The sequence below is a fragment of the Danio rerio genome, chromosome 4 (genome assembly GCF_049306965.1).
Source record: "Danio rerio strain Tuebingen ecotype United States chromosome 4, GRCz12tu, whole genome shotgun sequence".
Taxonomy (NCBI): domain Eukaryota; kingdom Metazoa; phylum Chordata; class Actinopteri; order Cypriniformes; family Danionidae; genus Danio; species Danio rerio.
In genome coordinates, this window is record NC_133179.1 from 10,610,547 (window position 1) to 10,632,888 (window position 22,342).

At 33.3% G+C, this 22,342-nt stretch overlaps 2 protein-coding genes and 2 long non-coding RNA genes across 43 annotated transcripts in view; 3 read left to right on the plus strand and 1 right to left on the minus strand.

Moving 5' to 3' along the window:
* ccdc136b (coiled-coil domain containing 136b) overlaps nt 1–7,781 on the plus strand; it is a 38,455-nt gene extending 30,674 nt beyond the window's left edge. Inside the window, exons 9-10 of one of the 3 annotated variants that reach the window (XR_660714.5) lie at nt 723–788; nt 4,193–7,781. Coding sequence is in view for 2 of the 3 variants with exons in the window: in XM_005164607.6 (XP_005164664.1) it covers nt 674–778 (105 nt within the window). In the remaining variant the exon portion in view is untranslated. Of the gene's footprint in view, nt 1–673; nt 789–4,192 lie in introns of all 3 variants that reach the window. The other 2 variants (XM_005164607.6, XM_002661377.7) reach the window with 2 other exon arrangements.
* A 1,935-nt stretch (nt 7,782–9,716) lies between these two features.
* LOC101885530 (uncharacterized) lies at nt 9,717–13,776 on the plus strand. 13 transcript variants are annotated; one of them, XR_012401931.1, is made up of 9 exons: nt 9,717–10,055; nt 10,422–10,481; nt 11,159–11,310; nt 11,728–11,779; nt 12,596–12,780; nt 12,865–12,972; nt 13,046–13,105; nt 13,197–13,371; nt 13,468–13,776. It is a non-coding gene; the product is annotated as an uncharacterized lncRNA (long non-coding RNA). The 13 variants fall into 13 exon arrangements; XR_012401935.1 differs by having other exon boundaries at nt 13,049–13,105; XR_012401933.1 differs by having other exon boundaries at nt 9,844–10,098; nt 11,728–11,783.
* A 2,440-nt stretch (nt 13,777–16,216) lies between these two features.
* LOC101885801 (uncharacterized) lies at nt 16,217–20,378 on the minus strand. Its single transcript, XR_012401943.1, has 5 exons — nt 20,044–20,378; nt 19,619–19,678; nt 18,406–18,445; nt 18,164–18,307; nt 16,217–16,827 (listed from the first exon to the last, which is right to left on the minus strand). It is a non-coding gene; the product is annotated as an uncharacterized lncRNA (long non-coding RNA).
* A 222-nt stretch (nt 20,379–20,600) lies between these two features.
* flncb (filamin C, gamma b (actin binding protein 280)) overlaps nt 20,601–22,342 on the plus strand; it is a 65,571-nt gene continuing 63,829 nt past the window's right edge. For 19 of the 26 annotated variants that reach the window (XR_012401918.1, XR_012401916.1, XR_012401921.1 and 16 more), the window contains exon 1: nt 20,601–21,452. Coding sequence is in view for 12 of the 26 variants with exons in the window: in XM_021475222.3 (XP_021330897.1) it covers nt 21,074–21,452 (379 nt within the window). In the remaining 14 variants the exon portion in view is untranslated. The remainder of the gene's footprint in view (nt 21,453–22,342) is intronic. The other 7 variants (XR_012401919.1, XR_012401923.1, XR_012401927.1 and 4 more) reach the window with 3 other exon arrangements.

Consider the following 22,342-nt stretch of genomic DNA (forward strand, 5'->3'; position numbering starts at 1 on the left):
TCTGTTGCTTTCTGACCACTGAACACCTACATGAACATACATGCCATAAATGCTCACGACGCACACTGCACTGAATCAAATTCCAAACAAATTTGATGATTCCTGATAAACTGCTGGCATATCTATCTATCTATCTATCTATCTATCTATCTATCTATCTATCTATCTATCTATCTATCTATCTATCTATCTATCTATCTATCTATCTATCTATCTATCTATCTATCTATCTATCTATCTATCTATCTATCTATCTATCTATCTATCTATCTATCTATCTATCTATCTATCTATCTATCTATCTATCTATCTATCTATCTATCTATCTATCTATCTATCTATCTATCTATCTATCTATCTATCTATCTATCTATCTATCTATCTATCTATCTATCTATCTATCTATCTATCTATCTATCTATCTATCTATCTATCTATCTATCTATCTATCTGGTTGTGTTTTCTCCCTATCATCCTCACACTCCTCATTCTTTCTCTCAATATTTGGTTATTTATCCATGTTTTATTTATATGTAACTCCACGTGTGCGCAAACGTCCCATGTGTAATCACTTCTTTATTTTGAGCGTCTGTCATTTTTTTTCTTTTGTTTCTCTCACCACCTCTTCCTACTCTTCCTCTCCATCCCTGCGCCCCCCTGTGTTTTTCCTCAGAGCTCCACTCCTTCGTCTGAGTGCCCTATTCTCTCCATACCCTTCATAGGAATGGTTGTAATTTTGGGCCTGATATGGTGCTGCTGGAAGGAGCTCTTGTCCTAAAGGGGGAAAGGTATGGCTTTGCCTTTTCTTTCTCTAAGAGTCCAGAGACAAGCCTTTTCGTGGTCACTTTTATAAGACATGATGTAATTCTAAACTGTTGGACATAGTGTATGATTTTTTTGAGGGCCCTTTATGGATGTGCACATTGTTTCACAACTGTACTTTACTAGTCTGAGAAACTCCTAAAAGAGTTTGTTCTCCTTTAATATGAAAGGTCTGTCATCGTTTACTCACCATTATGTAATTTCGAGCCTACAGGACTTTCAATATTCAGATTTTCATTGTTTATCTCCAATGAAAATCTTTTTTTTTTTTCATAAGATCAAGAAATAAATCCAAATGAACCAAACAAGAATCAAGTTTTTTCCAGGTCTTCTGAAGACACAAAATTAGTTTATATAAAAAAAGGCTTTTAATACTGCCTGATAATAGTGCATTAACTTCATGAGGAATCACAAATGTGTCATGGGACCTGCATGACTGGACCTTATTGGTTCTTAGGTGTCAAGCAAGAATTCTTCTGGGACTAAACATTCTTTACTGATTTAAGGTTTGTAGCTGAATAAAATATTTAATATCTGTGTATTTTTATGTATTTTTAGCTTGAAAATCTCATAAAAAGCAATTCAGAATTCTGTCTCTTTAAAATACTTTGATTAAGCTGCTCAATTCATATGAAGTAATTTCTTTTTTTAAATTCTTTATGAAAATTATAAATCTTAAGCTATATGATAATGATCTTAAGTTATAACAGACTTTAAGAGAGTGACAAAAATCTCTAATATTTGAGTAAAAACATTTTTAAAATGGCTTTGGAACAACTTGAAGGTATATTATGACAAAATTGAACTAACTTTGCTGAATAAACCAGTTTTTTAACTAAGTTTGAAGCAGAACAAATGCATGAACTGAAAGATGCTAATATTAAGAAGTTGCACATATGTTGTGTTACTGACAAAACAAAGCAATTCTGGTGAGCATAAATAAGCATCATCGTTTTAGAAACATTTTTATTGTAGCATCCAGTTGATTCTTAACTTGTAAAGGTATTAAACCTCCCTAAGCAAAACAAAAAACATTCAAAACCCTCTTTTTAGTATGTTAGAAAATGGGTCAGTTCATCAGATAAAAGTATTTAGAAGAGGCATTAAAAAAATTCTACTCCCCAAGGGAGCTGACATGATTTTTCAAGCATCGCCAACTTGTGCTTTTGTAGTTTGGGCGGCAGAATATTTGCATCATAGGCATATTTCCTATGTTTTTCACTCAAAATGTTTGGCTCAATGTAAAAATCGGATTGGATGAAGTCATATTCAGGCGTCCTCTGAGATTTCCAACACTGTTATCCCAGCCAAACACATGACACAACTCTGATTTCAACAGTTCTGCAGCCCAGCGGTCCCGACTGAAGCCACACACTTACACACTTCTCTGATTCTGCTGGACAGTCATGCGGTTTCCATTGCCAATCTCAGGACGCCAGATGGAGAGAGAGTAATAGAGTATGTAAAAGAGAGAACGTGTGTGACAGTGATTGCGGTATTTACTGGGTCATTGCTCTTGGCTTTGAATCACTCCACATTTCTGGATGGGTAAATTTAGCTCTCACGTCCAGCGCTATTACAGAAGATGACAGAAAATAAACAACAAGTCCTCAGTAGGTTCATCAAAACCAGATCCATTCTGCAGCCAGAGATAAAAAAACATTGATGGTGCAGTTTTATCAAGTTTGAAGAACGCCAAAATGTAAAAAAATGTCAGAACATTAAAGTTAGGAATAGAAACGTTTTATTTAAATGAGAAATGTTTGTTGATTTTAATGGATTATATTTACACAATTAGAGATGCACTGTATTAATCAATCAGTTATATTTTGTAGGAAAATTATTCCAGTAACATCTATCAATAAAGTGAGTATGAAAAAACTTTGTTTAAAATGAATCTTCCTAAATTAATTCATCCTACATTCATTTAAACCCCCTCCCCTCACACATAATTAATGTTATTGTTTAAATATTAATAATATATTTCTAGATGATTTAATACAACTATACTATGTATGCAGGTTTGGAATTATAAATTGATGATCGGGAGGGAGTTAGCTTTTTCTGTATAATATTAGTTTGTATAATATATACTTCAGTAAATCAAGTCATCTATCAAAACAACTGTAAACAAAACTATAGGTATTGTAAATAAACATTTAAGGCATTTTTAAAAACACTGTTTTTATTGATTTTAGTAGCTTTTAACATACAACAGAAATCAGATTCTAACATACAAAATAATAATTATAATGATGATAATAAATGAAAAGTAAAATAGAAAAAAATAAATAAAAATATATAAATAGTAATAATAAAAATTATATAAACATATCAGTAAATGCATGTACTTTCACATACAATATAAAGGTACACCCTATAAAAACAACGGTATATCAATAGCAGGTAATACTAGTTATACAGAGAAAAGATTTGCATCAGCTTCCTTCAGGATACCAACAAAGGGATTCCAAAATTTGAAAAACTTTTCAGGTTTTCTCTTTCAAATCATTTATTTTAATAATAAATCATATGTAAGTTTTCAGTGTGTTGTGGGATATTTTGTGTATTGTGACCTGCCGTCTCTTCTAATGAGCCATTTCAGAAGTTTCTGTTGGTCAAACTGTATAAACTATGTAGCTAATTTGACTTTACTTTTAGGTTATATGTCCAAACAAACACCTTTTTTTTTTACAAGAAAAAGTGTCTTGTGAACACACCACGTCTATTGGTGCTCTAGAACTGCCATTTTCAGACTGTTGAATCGTTTTTACTCACATTGAATGATTGGGGCGAATATGCATTCACAATGGCGTGGGAAGTTATAAGAGTGGTCAAATGTGTATTTAAATGATCTATTATTTTAATTATTAATATTATTATTTAAGATACAGATCAGACTGTTTCTGATCTGAACTATTTCTCACTATTTAGAGGGCTGACCCCCATACATGTTGTTTTGAAGTCCTTCAGGGGGGATCAAGAATTAATTAGAGAGATCATTCCCCACCAAACCCCCCTGTAATACACACCCTGATTGTATGCATCATTAAATATTGTTAACATTATGCAGTATAATTTTGTATTTTTAATACATATATTCTTTGTGTTTTGAAACAATCAAAAATATTTTGTGCATTATTAAAATTCTGTAAATGAATTTAATAGTTATTAGCTACACCTTTACTGTGTGCATTTATATTATTAAGTGTAATATCTCTAAATAAATACAAATATCAACATTCTATCATCATCAGTATCATAATCATATTCAACAAGAATTAACAGCACTAATTACTGCTTGGTCAAAAACATCAACTTACTCTTGACCTCTGTTGTCCCTTTCCCCTCTCTGATGTCATTCTCTCAGGAGAGTGAGGGAGACTGGAACCTGGTGATGGTTGTTGCGGTCGCAGCAGCAGCGGTTCTACTCATTCCCAGTTTAACCAGAGCTCTGGCCTGAAGGCTGAACAGAAAGTGACCTCATCCTCCCACTTCGCCTATGGTACTCAATTCTTCCTCCCTGACCACACTAATGGGAACCGAAAACCATTCTTCACCCAGTTCATGCGGGAACACAGTAGCTTCCAAACTCAATGCTTTTTTGGTGTGCGTTGTGATGCTGGTTGTTTGCCGTTCAGCTTTGCTTTTGTAGACAATCATATCTGTTTCAACCAATGAGGGAAGACTTCAACAGCTTCTGATTGGTTCCCTCCTTCCCATTTCATTCGCTGTTTTCTTCTCTTAATGGACGATTTCAAAGGTCGTCCTGAAACTGTTTGCCTTATCATTTTTTCAATAGAACATTTGCACATTTGACCTCTTTTTGGCTGTCAAGAATAAACTGATTTCGTCTTGAGGACCAAAGAGGATGCCGTTCTTCATTGAAAATGCTTTGGATGCTGCATTTCGCTTAGTGCATCATTGCTTTCCGTTTAGATAGGAGCATGCAGTACTTTTTCAATCTTCCTGAATCTTTTTTTAATATAGGGAAGGATCATTTGTGTTTAGCAATCATGATCCTCACTTTCGTCCAGGGCATGTTCTGTTGGATTTCTGACTCCAAAACTGTGTAGGTGTCTGTACAGCACTTCTCTGTTCATAGATTGCACACATCTGATGCGTAATGCAGTTTTACATTCCTTTTGGTCAAGAATGCAGAAGATTTCTGGTGGGTTGAGGTTATACCAGCAGGTAAATATGCTTATTTTCAACTTTCCACAGATATTTTTATACGCGAACTGTTTATTCCGAGACGTGGAGTTTGTAGATTGATTTTGTTGCGTGTAGATTGATAAATGATACTAAAGAGTGATCGATATTTTTATATAAAGGTTGACAAATGTATAACACTAAATGAACTCCGAAACGAGTGTAATGAACAAGCACAGATATACTGTAAATCTGTTGATGATTTCATTTTAAGTTATATGATCTTTTTTTAATGTTTGTAATGGCTAAACTCAGCATATTTACATCTATACGATCTATTCTCTGCACACAAACTGAGGCAAATGAAAGAGTTACAAAATGTTGGAAAATGGCATGAATCAGCGATTCTCAACTGGTGCCCAAAAAAAAATGAATCATAGTTCTTTGATCGCAGGGATAAACAGCCCCAAAGTTTCAATACTGTAGCAAAATCTTAAAGCTTATGAATGCAAAAAACACTTTAGAACAAATGAAGAATTCTTTCTGTATGATACATTTCAATGCAATTCAATGTTTGAGTTTTTTAAAGATTTTGGTAGCATGTTCGGTTGCCAGCCTGATGTGTAATGTAAAGCCAGACGAGAACTACTATTCTTACAGAAATCCTTGAAAAAAAGATGTCTCTTAATACTTGTGCACACTGGGAAGTTTTCGATTGTGCTTACCACCACCGTTTTTCCAGACTTCTTTCGCCATTTTCACTGTCGATCAGCAGTCCTTGACTCCCTGACGTTAGATGGCGCTTGATGAATAACAGAAATACATAACTTGACACACAGACACCAATGAAATCATCATTGAAATTCATCTAAATTCTTCATCTATAGGAAAATGTGCTTGTCTAGACTGTTTTGTGCAGGAGCACCACCAATTGTAACCCATTGGTGAATTTTTAAAGCTTCATGCATTTTTTATATTAAAATTATGCTTTTAAACCCAGCATTTTGCGCATTGGTGTGCACGCTTGTATTGTTTAGTCACAAAGCATTAAATTTTAAAGATCATTCATTAATTTTCCTTCGCCTTAGTCTGTATTTCAAAGGTCGCCGCAGTGGAATGAACTGCCAACTATTCCAGGATATGTTTTACGCAGCTTTCCATCCACAACCCAGTACTGGGAAAATGTTAATGATCAGTGCAAGCGAAAATCATCCCAGTGTGCTTTTACAATGCAATTCAATCTGTAGCATTAATATATAAAGCATGAATTGATATCTAGCTAATAAAAATGCTAGAAACAGAAACTTCCATACTGCCTTTCACCAAAAATGTATGCCATTATAAAAAGAAATAGACAGTTGGCCTAAAAAAATTAAAATTTGCTTAATTTACTCAACCTGAGGTCATCCAAGATGTTTTTTGTTTTTTTCAGAGACCTCAATGTAACCTAAGAGTAAATTAATGATGGCTTTTAATTTTTGTGTGAATTATCTCTTGAAATGATGTATGTTTACCTAGGGAAGTTCAAAAAATGAAATATGTAGCGTTTTCCTTCAGAGGTAGATTCAAAACAAAGTATAACGATTAATATTACTATCGCTGAACTCATATCCATCATGAATGCTCTGAGGTACTATTGTTATGAACAAGACTCTATTTCTTAATACTTACAGTATCTATTACTATATAATCGTTTCTGGTATACACACAAGTTGTCTTCACCTGATGTCTTTTTACAGCACAAACTAGACTAGAATTGTAGCAGTGTGTTATAGTGTTAAGACCCGGCAGTAGTATGGGAATATTTACAGCATCCCAAAATCTTTCCAGTGGCGTTTTCTGCTGTCCTGTCGATAGACTCAGAATTACGGTAGCACAACTTGATTGTTTAATGTATCAGTGGTCGGCTGACTTTCTATAAGACGCTGCATGCTACACAGTGACTTGTCTATGAAATAAAATAAACGTGCTATTTGTCCTGCGCCGTTTTTTTTTTTTTTTTAACGGAAAGTGTGTTTTACATCAAAAAGAAGTTGATGTATGATGAAGGAGCCAGAACAAAATTCACACACTCTTTCTCTCAGCTCTTGTAAATGATGTAATATGTACAGATTGTGCATTTGCATGTTCATGGCAGTAGATTCTGCATGCCGAGTGATGGAAACCAGTGGTAGATTTAGCTCATGTGACAAATTAGAAGTAGATTTCGCATGAAATCAAATCGAAATCAGATTTCTTTCCACATTTGTTTAAAGTTAAATATGAAGACCAAGATTTTTTTTCTTCTTTTGTTCTTGATTGTTATAAATAGCACTGAAATATTTTCAAATATCCGACTGGAGCTTTGAGAAAACGTAGGATTTCTCCAAAGGCACCTATATTAACTGTATGTAGTCTTGAATGTAGTTTTATCTCTAATTTAAAGTCCATAATGCACATTTTCTGTCCAGTTCTCTGTTCCGTTTATTATCTAACTAAAGCCTTTTACGTTCTAAGAGAATTACAGATTGTACAGGCTAACAAAATCATTAGAAATCCATCGTAACGGTGCATTAATGGTTGTCGGAGGGTGTTAAATGTGAGGAAATGTAGGTTTGTATCATTGTGGCGATGCTGCTGCTTGTATGTTTGTTTGTATGTGGTTGTGTATTGTGTATCTCTTCTGTACAGTGTCTTTGACATGTTTACATGTTGTCTCGCCTTAACAGGCACTTATTTAAAAAAAGCATAATGAAATTTGAAGTATTTTGCTAACCATGTATATTTTGTAAATGAACAGGAACAAATAAAGTCGTTTATCCAGAGCATCTTGATGTAATACACGTGCTTGATTATTTCTGTGAGATCTGAAAGTGAATCATAAGGTGAGCTGACATCTAAATGACGACCAGATGTCCTCCTCCATCTATGTCTAGGCTTTCTTCTGACCTTCACATTTCTCTTATTTGTCAGAGTGCTGACGTTTCTGAGTCACGGCGGTGACTTCACTGTGAGTATATGAACCTAATCTATTTCTGGGGTTTGTGTGTCAGGAGGTTTTTGCTCTTTTGGACGTTAATAAATGTATGTCTCGGTGTATGACACAAGGGGGATCTACTTTTCCAGTAATAGTGAACCATATGCCTGTATATGGTTTAGTCACTGGTCACCACATTCACAGTATAAACATTTCTGGAAAGACTCATTGTGTGTTATTGTAATGAATTCTATTGTGTGACTACTCTATAGCACAACTTTGTGTTCAGTGTTTGCAATATATATTATATAATAAAATGTTTGGGTAGCACTTTATTTCAAGGTGTCTTTGTTACGCAACATATTTACTATAGTAATCACAATTAGTTATGCATAATTACATGCAACAAACCTTTCGTATTCTAACCCTAACCATACATGCAATTCATTAATATTACTCAGTAGTTAAATGTATACACTGTAACAATGACACCCTAAAATAAAGTGTAACCAATGCCTGAACTGCATATAGAGGGTGTAACATTTCAAGTTATCTTGTGGCATATGGTTGGTAAGTAATTTTTGAGGTTGAACTGATGTTTATGTGGCCATATATTCATAACTTTTTTTTGTGTTTGAGCCAAAGGACTAATGGCACAAGCTTTAAACTAGCTCGGGTGTAAATTATAATGACTGAATATAGCTTATAAATTAATTAAATACGATGATCTGTTGTAGCTTGTTGCCATTCTGATTAAATTCTCATCATGCATGAGATTAACTAGTTTTGCATGGTGCATTTTGTACTGTATTATGTCTGTATTTGAGATATTTTAAAGAAAAGGTGATCACACATCATTCATTTATATTTCTGTATTAATTATGTAAAATCTGGTTGTTTAAAAGGATAGTGACAATGCATAAATATTTAAAATGACAATAGTATTTTGGAGTTGCATATGTTATTCTTTATTAATTTTTATTAATTCATGTCTTCAAATGATCCTTGTTTTATTATTATTAGATTATTATTTCTTGTGTTAACTGTAATTTTTTAACTGTAAACCATGGTAAAATGTAGGATGGACTTTTTTAGAGTTTAATTTTGAAATTAATCATCTCACATTCTGATTGAAGGATGAATTACCTTATAATTTATGGAGAAGAACCGTGTTTAATCACATGTCGATATAACGTGAACAAACCATAATGTAAAAGACCATGTTTCTGTTATAACTGGATACTTCACTTTTTGATAACACTTTATTTTGGTCGTCCATTTCAGCATTAGTAGACTGTCTGCTTAACATCTGCTGATACTGCTCCTTTAACAGACATTTAACTGACTATAAGAAATTTTGCAAGTACATGTCAACTTACACCAACCCCAACCCCAACCTAACAGCCTATTTATAATCTAATGAGAACTAGTTGGTATGTGGATGCAATCAATGTAACTTAAATTCAACAAACCATCAAATTAAAGTGTGTCCCACTTTTTTCTTCACATTAACTTCATTTATTATATCCACATTTAACAGTATATCAGGAAGGCATGTACAGTTAACTCACAGTATCAAAAATGCCTCCACATCTATATTTATCAAATTTTTTTTATAGTGTGTGACTTCATTGACTCAAATAGAAGTTTTGTCAATTGGGACCACACTATTGTTTATTAATAAACACTCCTACTGTTTATTATTAATTCATAAACAGTCTATCATGTGTCTTCGGTGTTTAGAAACGACGTATCACTGACATAATTATGCTGTCATTTGCTTTTTCAACACGTTCTCACTCCCAACTCGTCACATACTGACGCTTGGTCAGGAACCCTCGGCGTCAGTTATTGACGCACAGGGTACCCCTTTAGCGTCATATTTAGACGTGCAGGGATTCCCTATAGAATCTGTGCCTGAGCCTGAGGTGTCATAGGGAGACGCTGGAGGCTCGTATAATTACCAATAGATGTCAACAAACTTTTTAAAACCTGATTTACGCCTATTATCATAGTTTTCTTATTTTAAAAATATGTAATTTTTATTTTGTTTATGAAAAGCGTCTGTAAACGGGGTCCAAACTACTGTATGAATAAACTTCGGCCCACGTGACATCCCTTCACGGTGAGTTTAACGCCGCTCTGCTATTGGTCAAACTGCATCAGCGGTGAGTTCTCAGATGAGTTCAACTGTCAACATTAAATATTACGTTAATGCTGCATAATATATTTTTATTGGAGATTAGTTGGTGTTTATAAATATGTTATCGTTTACTTTATATTTAATGAGTGAAAATATATTCGGTTGTCCAGTTTAGGGTAACTATGCCTAATAAAACTTTGATTCATTCATATTATTTATTATTTTTTTACTTTAAAAAAATATTAAATTTCAAGTACTAAGTTTAAAAATGTTTTCGGCTGATATTTTTCATTTTAAATTATTTATTAAAGTTGGGGTCATTCTATGTGGCGATCTATTTTTTTACAGTCTATGCTCGCTATCCCAAGGTTCATTGCGATCCCAAGGTTCACTGCGGTTTTCCACAAGGTAAGTAAAAAGTAAACAAACACGATTTGTTGATAAAGCATGTACTGTAAACTAGCGACGTTATCTAATTACATCAAGTTCATTTATTAAAAACATATTTTTCTCACATATAACGTTGGTCATGCATTAGAACAATATATACATTTTAAGATAATTAAGGAACAGTGTAACCAGATTGTTGTTTTCCACAATAGAATTCGTGCAAAATCTATATATAATATGCAATATGCAACTCTAATAATACAAATGTATTCGTAATTGTTTCAATATTAAAGAACATCAAGTGTTTCCAAAGGTTTATTGTAAAAACAATTATTTTCCATGCCTTTAAAGGAAAAAGGCAGAAATTCTGCCCGTCTGAGCACATTTTATTCATTGTACAACACAAAACTAAACAAAAAAATAGCTTAATCTACCACACACACACACACACACACACACATATATATATATATATATATACAGGTGTACATTATAAGGTGTTCACTGTTCAGATATGAATATTTTTTCTTTGCTCTTTTCAGGTTCTTTAGATTTCTTTAAAAATCCAATTTTGTTTTCTAATAAGCAAAAAGTAAAATCACTTTACCCATGTTTATATGTTAAATTGCACTTGTCTCTCTCTCTATCTCTGTTAACACATTTATATTTGTTTGATTAATTCTTGTGTCTTTCAGCCTGTTTCTGCCTATCACCATGAGTGATTCCTCAATACTCAGATTTATCATCAAGATCTCAATTATAAGCTCAAGTTTTGATGACAACTTGGTGATCTGCAGAAAGCACCACCATGTAAGGAAGGCCAAGACCACTCTGGAATCAGTCAAGGGTTAGTGAAGTTTTTCATTCCATGTATATGAAATGTCTACATTGTTTAGGCATATGTGATTGTATGAGATAAAATGCATTTATTCTTTCACTACTATTGTAATAACAGAAAGAAACGCATTAGTTTTACTATTACTATTGCTTATGACAAACATTAAAAAACTACAGCATAAGCTCACAAAATATTGTGGCCTAACTGTTTAAAACTAATTGTTCTGGGTGTTGATAGTGGCCAACCATTTGTTTTCTTTTTCAGAAAGTATTTTGTTTTGTCTGATTTTATGACACCTTATAGGCAATCAACTGCCCACATTGGGGTTTAGGAAATTAGAACTGCTTATGCTGCTTGTCTACTAGTCTTAGGATAAGTTAGAAATGTTATAAATGTACATTTTTTTGTTGTTTTTATCTGGTACAGCTCATAGGAACTCCAATCTTCCCAACTGTGAGAGGGCCTTGCTCCAGTGACTGTCAGTGTGTATTTCATTGTTTCCATTAGTCCCTGTATCTGTAGACCTAGGTGACAGTGGGCTAGAGTAAAATTTTGGTTTTATTTAAACTAAGGCATACTGATGGCCTTTTTATCTCAGATTTGGTCATGCAAGTATTAATATATCCTAAAGTATTTTTTATATTCTTTCCATTGGTGGAAAAGATGTTGGTATAATTATTTTTAATGGACTGCTAAGATCTCAGCAGACATTTTTCTGAGATATTCTTGAGTGGGAGTCTGTGCAATACAAGGTGGATAGTATTTGCAAGGAAGAGCCCTTCATCTGTTCTGCTTCCACACTAGATATACTGCCAATTTAAGTAGATATGAACCATAAGCATAACCATTTCAAGAATGCACGAGGTACTTTAAACTGTATGTGTTGAAACTAAATTAACAAGAAAACAGCTCTTTGATGTTCACCTAAGAAAATTAGATTAGAAGATATAAACTGTTATGCACTTGTTCTGTACTGTTTCATTCCTTTTTCAAACACTGGCATTTTAAAGGTTTATTTACAGCTAAGGATTAAGGATTGACAGGAAGATTTGTGGACTACATCAACTAATGACACTACCTCCAAAGAGTTGCAAAAAGCTGTCCAAAGTTTCAGCACCATCTTTAAGCCCATGATTTTAGTGTGTTTCATGCCTAATCACATGAGTTTATATCTGAGATAGATGAACTATGTGATTGTCTTAAACTGATCTACAAGTAAATGCCAAAACTTGTTGGTTTACTTATTTATTTATTTGTTTGTTTGTTTGTTTGTTTGTTTGTATATGTTAACCAGGTGAAATGGAGTGAGGCATACCAGGATATGCCTGGTTTTACTTTTGGGAAGGAGGTTGAACAGTGCAATATTTCTTCTATAGGATTGCAGTGACCAGACATGCTACTGTAACTCTCATGGTCATGTGCTGGAATTAGCAGATATTCAACAATTTGGCCATCTTGCCGACCTATTGATATCAGAAGGTAACAATATCCAGTTGAATTTGTTTTGGTTGTTCAGTAACCTATTTTAATAGTATTGTGATTTTTGATTGCTTATCACTGTAGACCGCAACAGCTCTGCAAAGCAAGTTGCAAAACAGAATCCATGAAACTGGCAGTGACTGGAAACCAGTTGGAAGACTTTGGTCTGTGATGTAGAGGAGTGGGCAGAGGGTGAGGAAATTCTTATTAATATTACATGTAGTCATGAAAAATTGTGTTACTATTACTGTCATTTTTTTTTCAGTAGCAGAAGCAAAGACAACAAAAAGAAGAAGTGATGTGGATGTCTTCGTCATATTGCATGGTATGTACACTAGACTTCTGTCAGTGTTGATTCTTTAAAAGTTGACGTATAATCCTTGTTATACAACTTTCTTTTCATAAATATATTTCAGACTCTGCTGACCCAGCAACAAAGAGGAGGGTGTTCAACATCATCCTGCTAGTCAGGATTCTTCAGGAGAAGCAGTGGATTATTGTGGCAGAGATGGCCATCCACTATAAATACCTTTCAACTCATCCTGGTTCTTTCAAAGAACTTTCCTGCTTGTTTGCTTCTGAAAAGTACTGGTATGTATTTGTATTTTTTGGCACAGACATAAGCATAAGGTTACCCAGTCCAAAGGATATTAATATATTTTTATGTTGCTGTGTTCTTCTTTTAAGATTCGACATGTGGCCTTAACGAAGAGGGGTTAAAAGGTCTATGGATCATCATTCTCAAAAAGCAACAAAATAACTGAGAAATAAACAACAATAAGATGGTGCAATCTAGAGACCTGCAAGGTACCTGCAAGTTTTGGATGGAGCAGAGAACATAGATTTTTTTTAAATAAAGCTCCAGCTGATGAGTATGACATTGACTGTGGATTTTCTTTTACTGTAATCCAGAAGAGGATGACCTTAACCCTGAATCTAAAGCATGTAATAAAATCTGTAAAAAATTAAATAAAATTGTCATCATCTATAACCAAATTGTCTTTTTTTTAAATACATAGATATGTACAGTATGTAAGCATTCCTCTAAAATCAATCAGTGTTGTAAATTAAGAGCATTATTGTATGCCTCACTGCTTACAACATATAACGATTTAAGGAACTCTATATTAAAATGAAATTATTACATTAAGTGACATTAAGAGCTTTTAAAATATTAATTTTATGATACATTTTTATGATAAATTTAATTTTTGCATATACTTGGGCAAAAAATGTACATTATTATGGTCAACTGCTCAGATACCTCCAGTCAATATGTGGCTGAGTCAGGCAACCACACTTCTACCTCTGGAAAAATTAACCTATGATTTACATCAAAGATCTGATGGATCCATTTGGTCCTCATGGATTTTTCTAAAAAAAAAAAAAAAATTAATCTCCTTTTATTTTTGTCCTTACTTTGAAACATTTGTATTAATTTGTTAGAATGTCTAACAAAAAACTGCTGCACTTGTTGTGAGATAACAGTGCGACTGTTGTTATTCTGAAAATAAAAATTAACTTTGTATAATGTTTTATTGAATGCAAGATAAAAAATAAAATATTTTCCAAGAGATGGATTGCGGCTGGAAGAGCATCTGCTGCATAAAAACATGCTGGAAAAGTTGGCGGTTCATAGCACTGTGGCGACCCCTGGTTAATAAAGGTACTAAGCCAAAAAGAAAATGAATGAATGAAAATAAAATATGTATTGAAATATGTATTTTTGGTAGACATAGAACTACACAGTAACTTATAAATACAGCACAGAACTATTTTACTTCTAGTTTAGATAATTTAAAGGTTTGCATTTTTATTTTATTGGTTATTGACTATGTATTTTTAATCATTTGGAGGTTTGAACTATTCGCAGCATTTGAAAGGATATCTTTTCATCATTGTTACCTCATTTCTCAATATTTTCATGATTCTTACAATGCAGCAAATCTTACAATCATTTGATCATAAAGAAAATAATTAACAAATTAACCCACATGCAGGACAAAGACATTATGTGGAATCATTATTAAACACAAGTTCATCCATTGTCATCAAATCATACTGTTACACAAACAGTTGAAGATTTAGAAAGTAAAAATAATCAGATAAAGAGTGGTTTTTAAACAAATACATGTCTTTAAAAAGGTTTTATTTATAAACATTTACATATTTTAAAAGAGCTTTTATCCATATTTCAAATAAAGTGAAAACAATTAAATATCACATGATGACCATTAATGAAACACACTTTCAGAATTACATCCACACATATTATTCTGAACTCATAACATTTGTGATGAACATAGATCACTATTGCTAATAACTTGTAATTAAAGAGAATACTAATGTTTAGCTTATTTTTACAGCTTTTTTTTTTTTTTTTTACCACAACTGTACATGTGACAATACAATTTCTTGTCCATGTTGAAGATAATACATCTACATAGGTTAACTGCCCTTTTACTCAAAGGGGATGAGTAGAGCCCCGTAGAAAAGGAAAAAGTATTCACATTTCAAACGAGAAATGAGTGAGAGAATATCAGCAAGACTATTACCTATGCTATGTTCAATAAATAATGTTGGATATAATAGTCTGATATATACTGATCAAGTCAATAAAAGCTGTTTAAAAAATACTCATTGTAAAATAACAAATTTATGCCTGGCTTTCATATATGTCATAAATATATGCACAATGACCTTATTCAGATAGTCTTTAGTTCATTAAAATTTGTATCTGTTCCATTTTATTACAAAAAGGCTTTAAACTACATTACCCACAATCCTTTGTCGCTGTATAGATGGGAGGGGAAAGACATGGCGCTACAAATTGTAGTTCCTTGAAAGGTGTAGTTAGGGTTAAGTTTAGGGTTACGATCTTGGTTAATCGTTAACTATTTAAAACACAGCGATAACTCATTGATAAAGGACACTGTTAGTAAAGTGGCAAAGTCAGCAAAACATAGTTAGCAACACGAAGGATCTTTTAATTTGGCTTTGAAGTTATAGTCCAATCACAACGTCGCAATCTACGTCACACTTTGTCTCTATTTGGTAATCTTCCGGCTGAAGGTTGATTATAACCTTATAATATAACTTAAATATCAAAATGTGTATTAATATTACATGTTATTTATTGTCTTATTAAAAATACAAATGTATATTTACCGTGAGATTACTTTGTGGGGGTAACCTGATGTGCAAAATGATCATAGTAAAACCAGATCATAGGCAGTATACTTAATTTGAAACGAATAATAAAATAATAAAAAAGCTTCATGTTTGAAAACATTTCAAGCATTTGCTGTAACTAAACCCTGCATCATGTAGGTATACAAATATAAATATATGTCAAACTTAAATGACAAATATAGTGCCCATTAAATAGTATAAATAGTAGTTCATTGTAAATGAGTATGCAAATAAACACAATACATTTTTAATGAAACATTTATAATTTATTTATAATGCCACAAATAAAAATAAATAATAAAAATCACACAAAAATGCAAAAATATATATTTTAACCAAAAATATATATTTTATAAGTTTTTAATGCAATAATATATTACCATACATATATAAATGAATAAAAACAATTATAATTGAAGGAAATGTATATTTTGTATTATTATTATTATATTTATTTTGTGATATTTATTCATGTCATACATCTGGTATGTCAAGCTCAAGTAAAACTGCACTGCAAAAAATCTTTTCAAATGATGCCTTTGGAAATGCCATCATAATAAACAGCTTTAACAACAACAAGAAGTCAAGTTCATGACAAATGCAAATTATGTTTATAATAACAACTTTCTGAACTTAAACATCAAAAGTAGAATAAGTTCAAAACATATTCAAGTATTTACTGAAGAATAGCAAAAACTATTTTTACAAAACACTGAGAACCAAAGTGTGCTTGGTGAGTCCAGGTGTTTATGCTGACTAGACTGTCATATTGCAATCCGGTTAGCATGAGGAGACTTGGGCGTAAAGTGTCAGGAATTCCTGGATGGCTCCCATGTGTTATTCCAGGTTTTGCCACTGTAAAGTATTAGAAGTGCACAACATCATTACTGAACAAAGAATGAGTGTTAGGTTTCATTTAGAAAGTTCAGTGATATTTATTTATATATGTAAAGTGTCATTAAACCTGGCACTCTTGAATTAACTGTATAATAGGTTAAACATTTCCAGCATGTTTCCATTTATTCCAAGCAGATCTGTCAGTTCTACAAACTCAGAGATCAGGATAGTGACTGCACTTCTCATTATGAACACCCTTATCCTTCTCATACATTTTTATCACCACTGATGTCCACTGTTGTAGTTTTCATTGAAGGGAATGCTGACACAAATTCCAGTATGATTTTTTAAATAGCAGAATATGGGTATTATTGGGCCAAAACCTTAAAAAATATAAGATGCAAGATTTGAATCTTGATGAACATATTGTTAATTCACGTCTTGCAATTTAAAACACATCTCATGTTTGACTCATCAATTATATGAAAACTACAACAGCATACTGTGCTTCACCCTAAAATATTTCTAAATTATAACAAGATTATTGCTTTACATGGCTAAACATTTATTTTATGCCTGCATGATTCACTGCTATTACTGTAACCCATTACACTCTTAACCCAAACTAGTTGACTTTATTAGAAAACTGCATCGAAACATGTTGCCTTAAATCCTTTATGTTTTTTACACAAGGTGAAACTAAACAGCCCACTTTAAATTAACCTAGAACCTTTACAATCTTCTTGAACTCACAGTAATATTTTAATTCAAGTATGGCTGTTAAGTTGTACCTTGTATAAAATGTAAGGGGTTTAAGGCACTGGGTTTCTATACAATTTTCTAGTAAAGTCAACTAGATTGGGTTAAAGGAATAGTTCACTATTTACTCTCCTTTAAGTGGTTGTAAACCTTTTTTAAAAACTTCCAAGTTACTTTGTGTTGAACATGAAGGAAGTTTTTTGATGAAAGCTGGAAAGCTAAAAACATTGACATACATAGTAGGAAAAAACAAATACTATGGAAGTTAATGTTTGCAGGTTTTCATCTTTCTTTAAAATATAATTTTTTGTGTTTAACTGAAGTAAGCAAGTCAGACATATTTGGAACAAGTGAAGGATGAGTCAATAATGACAGAATTTTCATTTTTGGGTGAATCTCTTTAAGAGTATACTGAAAGAAATGTCCTACTCAATGAAGCTAACTTCAGCTGCATGTGTAGCCCCATGAGTACTTATCTAGAAATCAAAACAATGATCACGTCAGTCCCATTTTAGGCCCTTTATATCATATTGGCCACAGAATGGACTACTTAGTGTTGCAATAAAATAAAAAAATTAATAAAACTATGACTTACCACACAATACAAGACAAACAGTGAATTTTCAGCTCTGCCTTTGCTGTACACAAGATGAGGTTCCAGCTTCAACACTGATCTGAGTGGGGTAGTTGTGCAGCTCTGTGAGGTTGTGACTGTTTAGCTGCAGTGCTGTGAAGAGTTCTTTATTAAAAGAAAGTACATTCTTTTAAAATCTGTACATAATAACAAAGAAAATACAATGATTTTAAATAATGATTAATTCTGAACAAAAACATTACCCTTAGTCAAGATGAATTCATATGTCAAAAGTTTCTGCATCTGAAATGAATAAAAACATGTGACATTAGTTAAACCCACTAAACTACTAGATACATCAGTACTGCATTAAGCAGTTGTAAAGAAATGTAAGTGTAGTCCAAAATGAGCCTTAATCTGTTTAAGATAATGATTTAAAAAAACTTTGCTTGTGTTAAAAACAATCCAGCCACTTGTAATACAAATGATCAATGGTAAATTTCTGAGAAGGTGCAAGGTAATCCTTGAATTTTACCATTACCATCCTGACTGACATAATATTTGAAAAGAAGACAGCTTGTTGTGCCTCTTTACCACAATTTAGAGATGATAGATTCTTTCTTTTATTAAATAAATTGGTAAAGGCCAAATTGTACTGGTAATAGTGTATGATATTCATTGTGTGACATACATCAGCTTAAGTTATACTTGAGCTTTTGTTATGCTATATATATATATATTCGTAATTGTTTCAATATTAAAGAACATCAAGTGTTTCCAAAGGTTTATTGTAAAAACAATTATTTTCCATGCCTTAAAACACACACACACACACACACACACACACACACACACACACACACACACACACACACATATATATATATGTATATATATATATATATATATATATATATATATATATATATATATATATATATATATATGTATATATGTATATATATATGTATATATATACATATATATATATATATATACATATACATATATATACATATATACATATATATACATATATATATATATATATATATATATATATATATATATATATATATACATATATATATGTGTGTGTGTGTGTGTGTGTGTGTGTGTGTGTGTGTGTGTGTTTGTGTGTTTTAAGGCATGGAAAATAATTGTTTTTACAATAAACCTTTGGAAACACTTGATGTTCTTTAATATTGAAACAATTACGAATACATTTGTATTATTAGAGTTGCATATTGCATATTATATATAGATTTTGCACGAATTCTATTGTGGAAAACAACAATCTGGTTACACTGTTCCTTAATTATCTTAAAATGTATATATTGTTCTAATGCATGACCAACGTTATATGTGAGAAAAATATGTTTTTAATAAATGAACTTGATGTAATTAGATAACGTCGCTAGTTTACAGTACATGCTTTATCAACAAATCGTGTTTATTTGTTTACTTTTTACTTACCTTGTGGAAAACCGCAGTGAACCTTGGGATCGCAATGAACCTTGGGATAGCGAGCATAGACTGTAAAAAATAGATCGCCACATACAATGACCCCAACTTTAATAAATAATTTAAAATGAAAAATATCAGCCGAAAACATTTTTAAACTTAGTACTTGAAATTTAATATTTTTTTAAAGTAAAAAAATAATAAATAATATGAATGAATCAAAGTTTTATTAGGCATAGTTACCCTAAACTGGACAACCGAATATATTTTCACTCATTAAATATAAAGTAAACGATAACATATTTATAAACACCAACTAATCTCCAATAAAAATATATTATGCAGCATTAACGTAATATTTAATGTTGACAGTTGAACTCATCTGAGAACTCACCGCTGATGCAGTTTGACCAATAGCAGAGCGGCGTTAAACTCACCGTGAAGGGATGTCACGTGGGCCGAAGTTTATTCATACAGTAGTTTCGACCCCGTTTACAGACGCTTTTCATAAACAAAATAAAAATTACATATTTTTAAAATAAGAAAACTAAGATTATAGGCGTAAATCAGGTTTTAAAAATTGCGTTGACATCTATTGGTAATTATACGAGCCTCCAGCGTCTCCATATGACGCCTCAGGCTCAGGCACAGATTCTATAGGGAATCCCTGCACGTCTAAATATGACGCTAAAGGGGTACCCTGTGCGTCAATAACTGACGCCGAGGGTTCCTGACCAAGCGTCAGTATGTGACGAGTTGGGAGTGAGAATGTGTTGGCTTTTTCCAGCCTCAATTGTTAAAAGAGAACCCAAGTTTTACAACCAGCGCAACTCCAGCCCCCCACGTTCCCAATTTGGCGTTCCTAAAAATAAAAATGACAGTCCCAACTGTTGCGGCTCTCGGGGTCCATCCAATCCCCTTCCCCACCGCGCGCTTCGCCCAATCGGGCGCCAGTATCACTATCTCGGTCAGATTAGAGAATCACCCATCGCGCAGTTGTATATGGTAATGATGACAGCGGCATACCAGGGGATCCAGCAGACTGACGTGTAAGCCCTGCCGGAGGGCTCACTGAGTTTTAAAGCTCCCCATGCTGCATTTATATGAAGCTGCGTCTCTTTTCCAGTCTTTAATTAGTATTTCGCACCAAAAAACGAACTTTTTTTGTGACGACGACAGAAAAGTGGCGAATGGAAGACTTTAAATACGATTGTTTTTAAACTGTTCGTGGCTTGAAGGTAATTCCAAGTGGTCTCTGTATGACAGATACTTTATTACTACTGACTTTTTTCGCAAACGCTTCCAACTTTCTTTCGTTTCTTTCCTTCTTTTTTCATCAGAAGAGAGAGAGAGAGAGAGAGAGAGAGAGAGAGAGAGAGAGAGAGAGCGCCTGCCCCACTCCCCCCTCACGCTGTAAGAGTCTCGTAGTTTGTAGAATAAAAGGGGGCACGAAAACATCGGAAAAACATGATGAGCAATAATACATACTACGACCAGCAGCTGCCGCCGCAGTATTACCAGGGCACCGACAACGGCGAGGACGGAGACGAGGAGATGCCGGCCACGGAGAAGGACCTGGCCGAGGATGCGCCCTGGAAGAAGATCCAGCAGAACACCTTCACCAGGTGGTGCAACGAACACCTGAAATGCCTCAACAGAAAGATCCTGGATCTGCAGAAGGACCTGACCGACGGGCTCAAGCTCATCGGGCTCCTGGAAGTTCTCAGCCAGAAGAAAATGTACAGAAAGTACCACGCCAGACCCAATTTCAGGCAGATGAAGCTGGAGAATGTGTCAGTGGCGCTGGAGTTTCTGGAAAGGGAACACATCAAACTGGTTTCAATAGGTAAGTGCGCTTTCCTGGCATACATATGCGCTCAATGCGGTGGCGAACGCACTTTGGTACAATGCCATGCCACTTAACTATTTATAACTATCATAAAAGTGTTTAAAAGGTTACAGAGTGCTTGTTACAAGTGATGTTTGAATGATCAATTAAGTGATGTGCTCGAGCTGCGTACTGTCGCTATGGTTACCTCATCAATTCGTCATGGTTTCTACTAAGTGCACTAGTAAGCTGACTTGTGTGGTTAGTGAAACGTTTCTAATCTTTCAACGTGTACTTATATAATGTAAACCTACTTTTAAAAGCCTCCTCAAACGCTTTGGTTTAACTTTCTTTGGGGGGCCTCAAGATCCTAATTAGGGTGCTCAGACCCCACAAATCACAGATAATAAGCTGTTATGGCTCATAATGGGTGTGTTTTCTATTTTAACTGTAAATATTGTTTTTCATTCTTGTAATTCTGTTAATTATAATTTTGGACAATGTAAATCTTCTTCGGATGGACAACTTTAGGCTAAACAAGCAGGGTTCATACAGCTGTTTGCCTTTTTTTTCCACATCTGCAGCTTAGAATGACCCAGGGGTAACAATTTTAAGTGGGAATAAATAAAGTAAATCAAGTTTGAAAGATTAATAGTGTGTAGCCCATGGAAATGTAAATCAGTGTCATTATATTTTTGATTCCAGTGCACATGAATATGATTAATTAAATGAAAACATCAAATATATATACGTCAGCGTAACTACAAATTATCGACAAGGATATTAGTAGACAATAAAAATGAGTTCACATTGATTTATCTCAAAGTGACCCAGTATTAGCTTATTAATTACATAACATTCATGCAATTAATTATTATTGGTCTTGGTAATTCTTTATTTTATGCTAT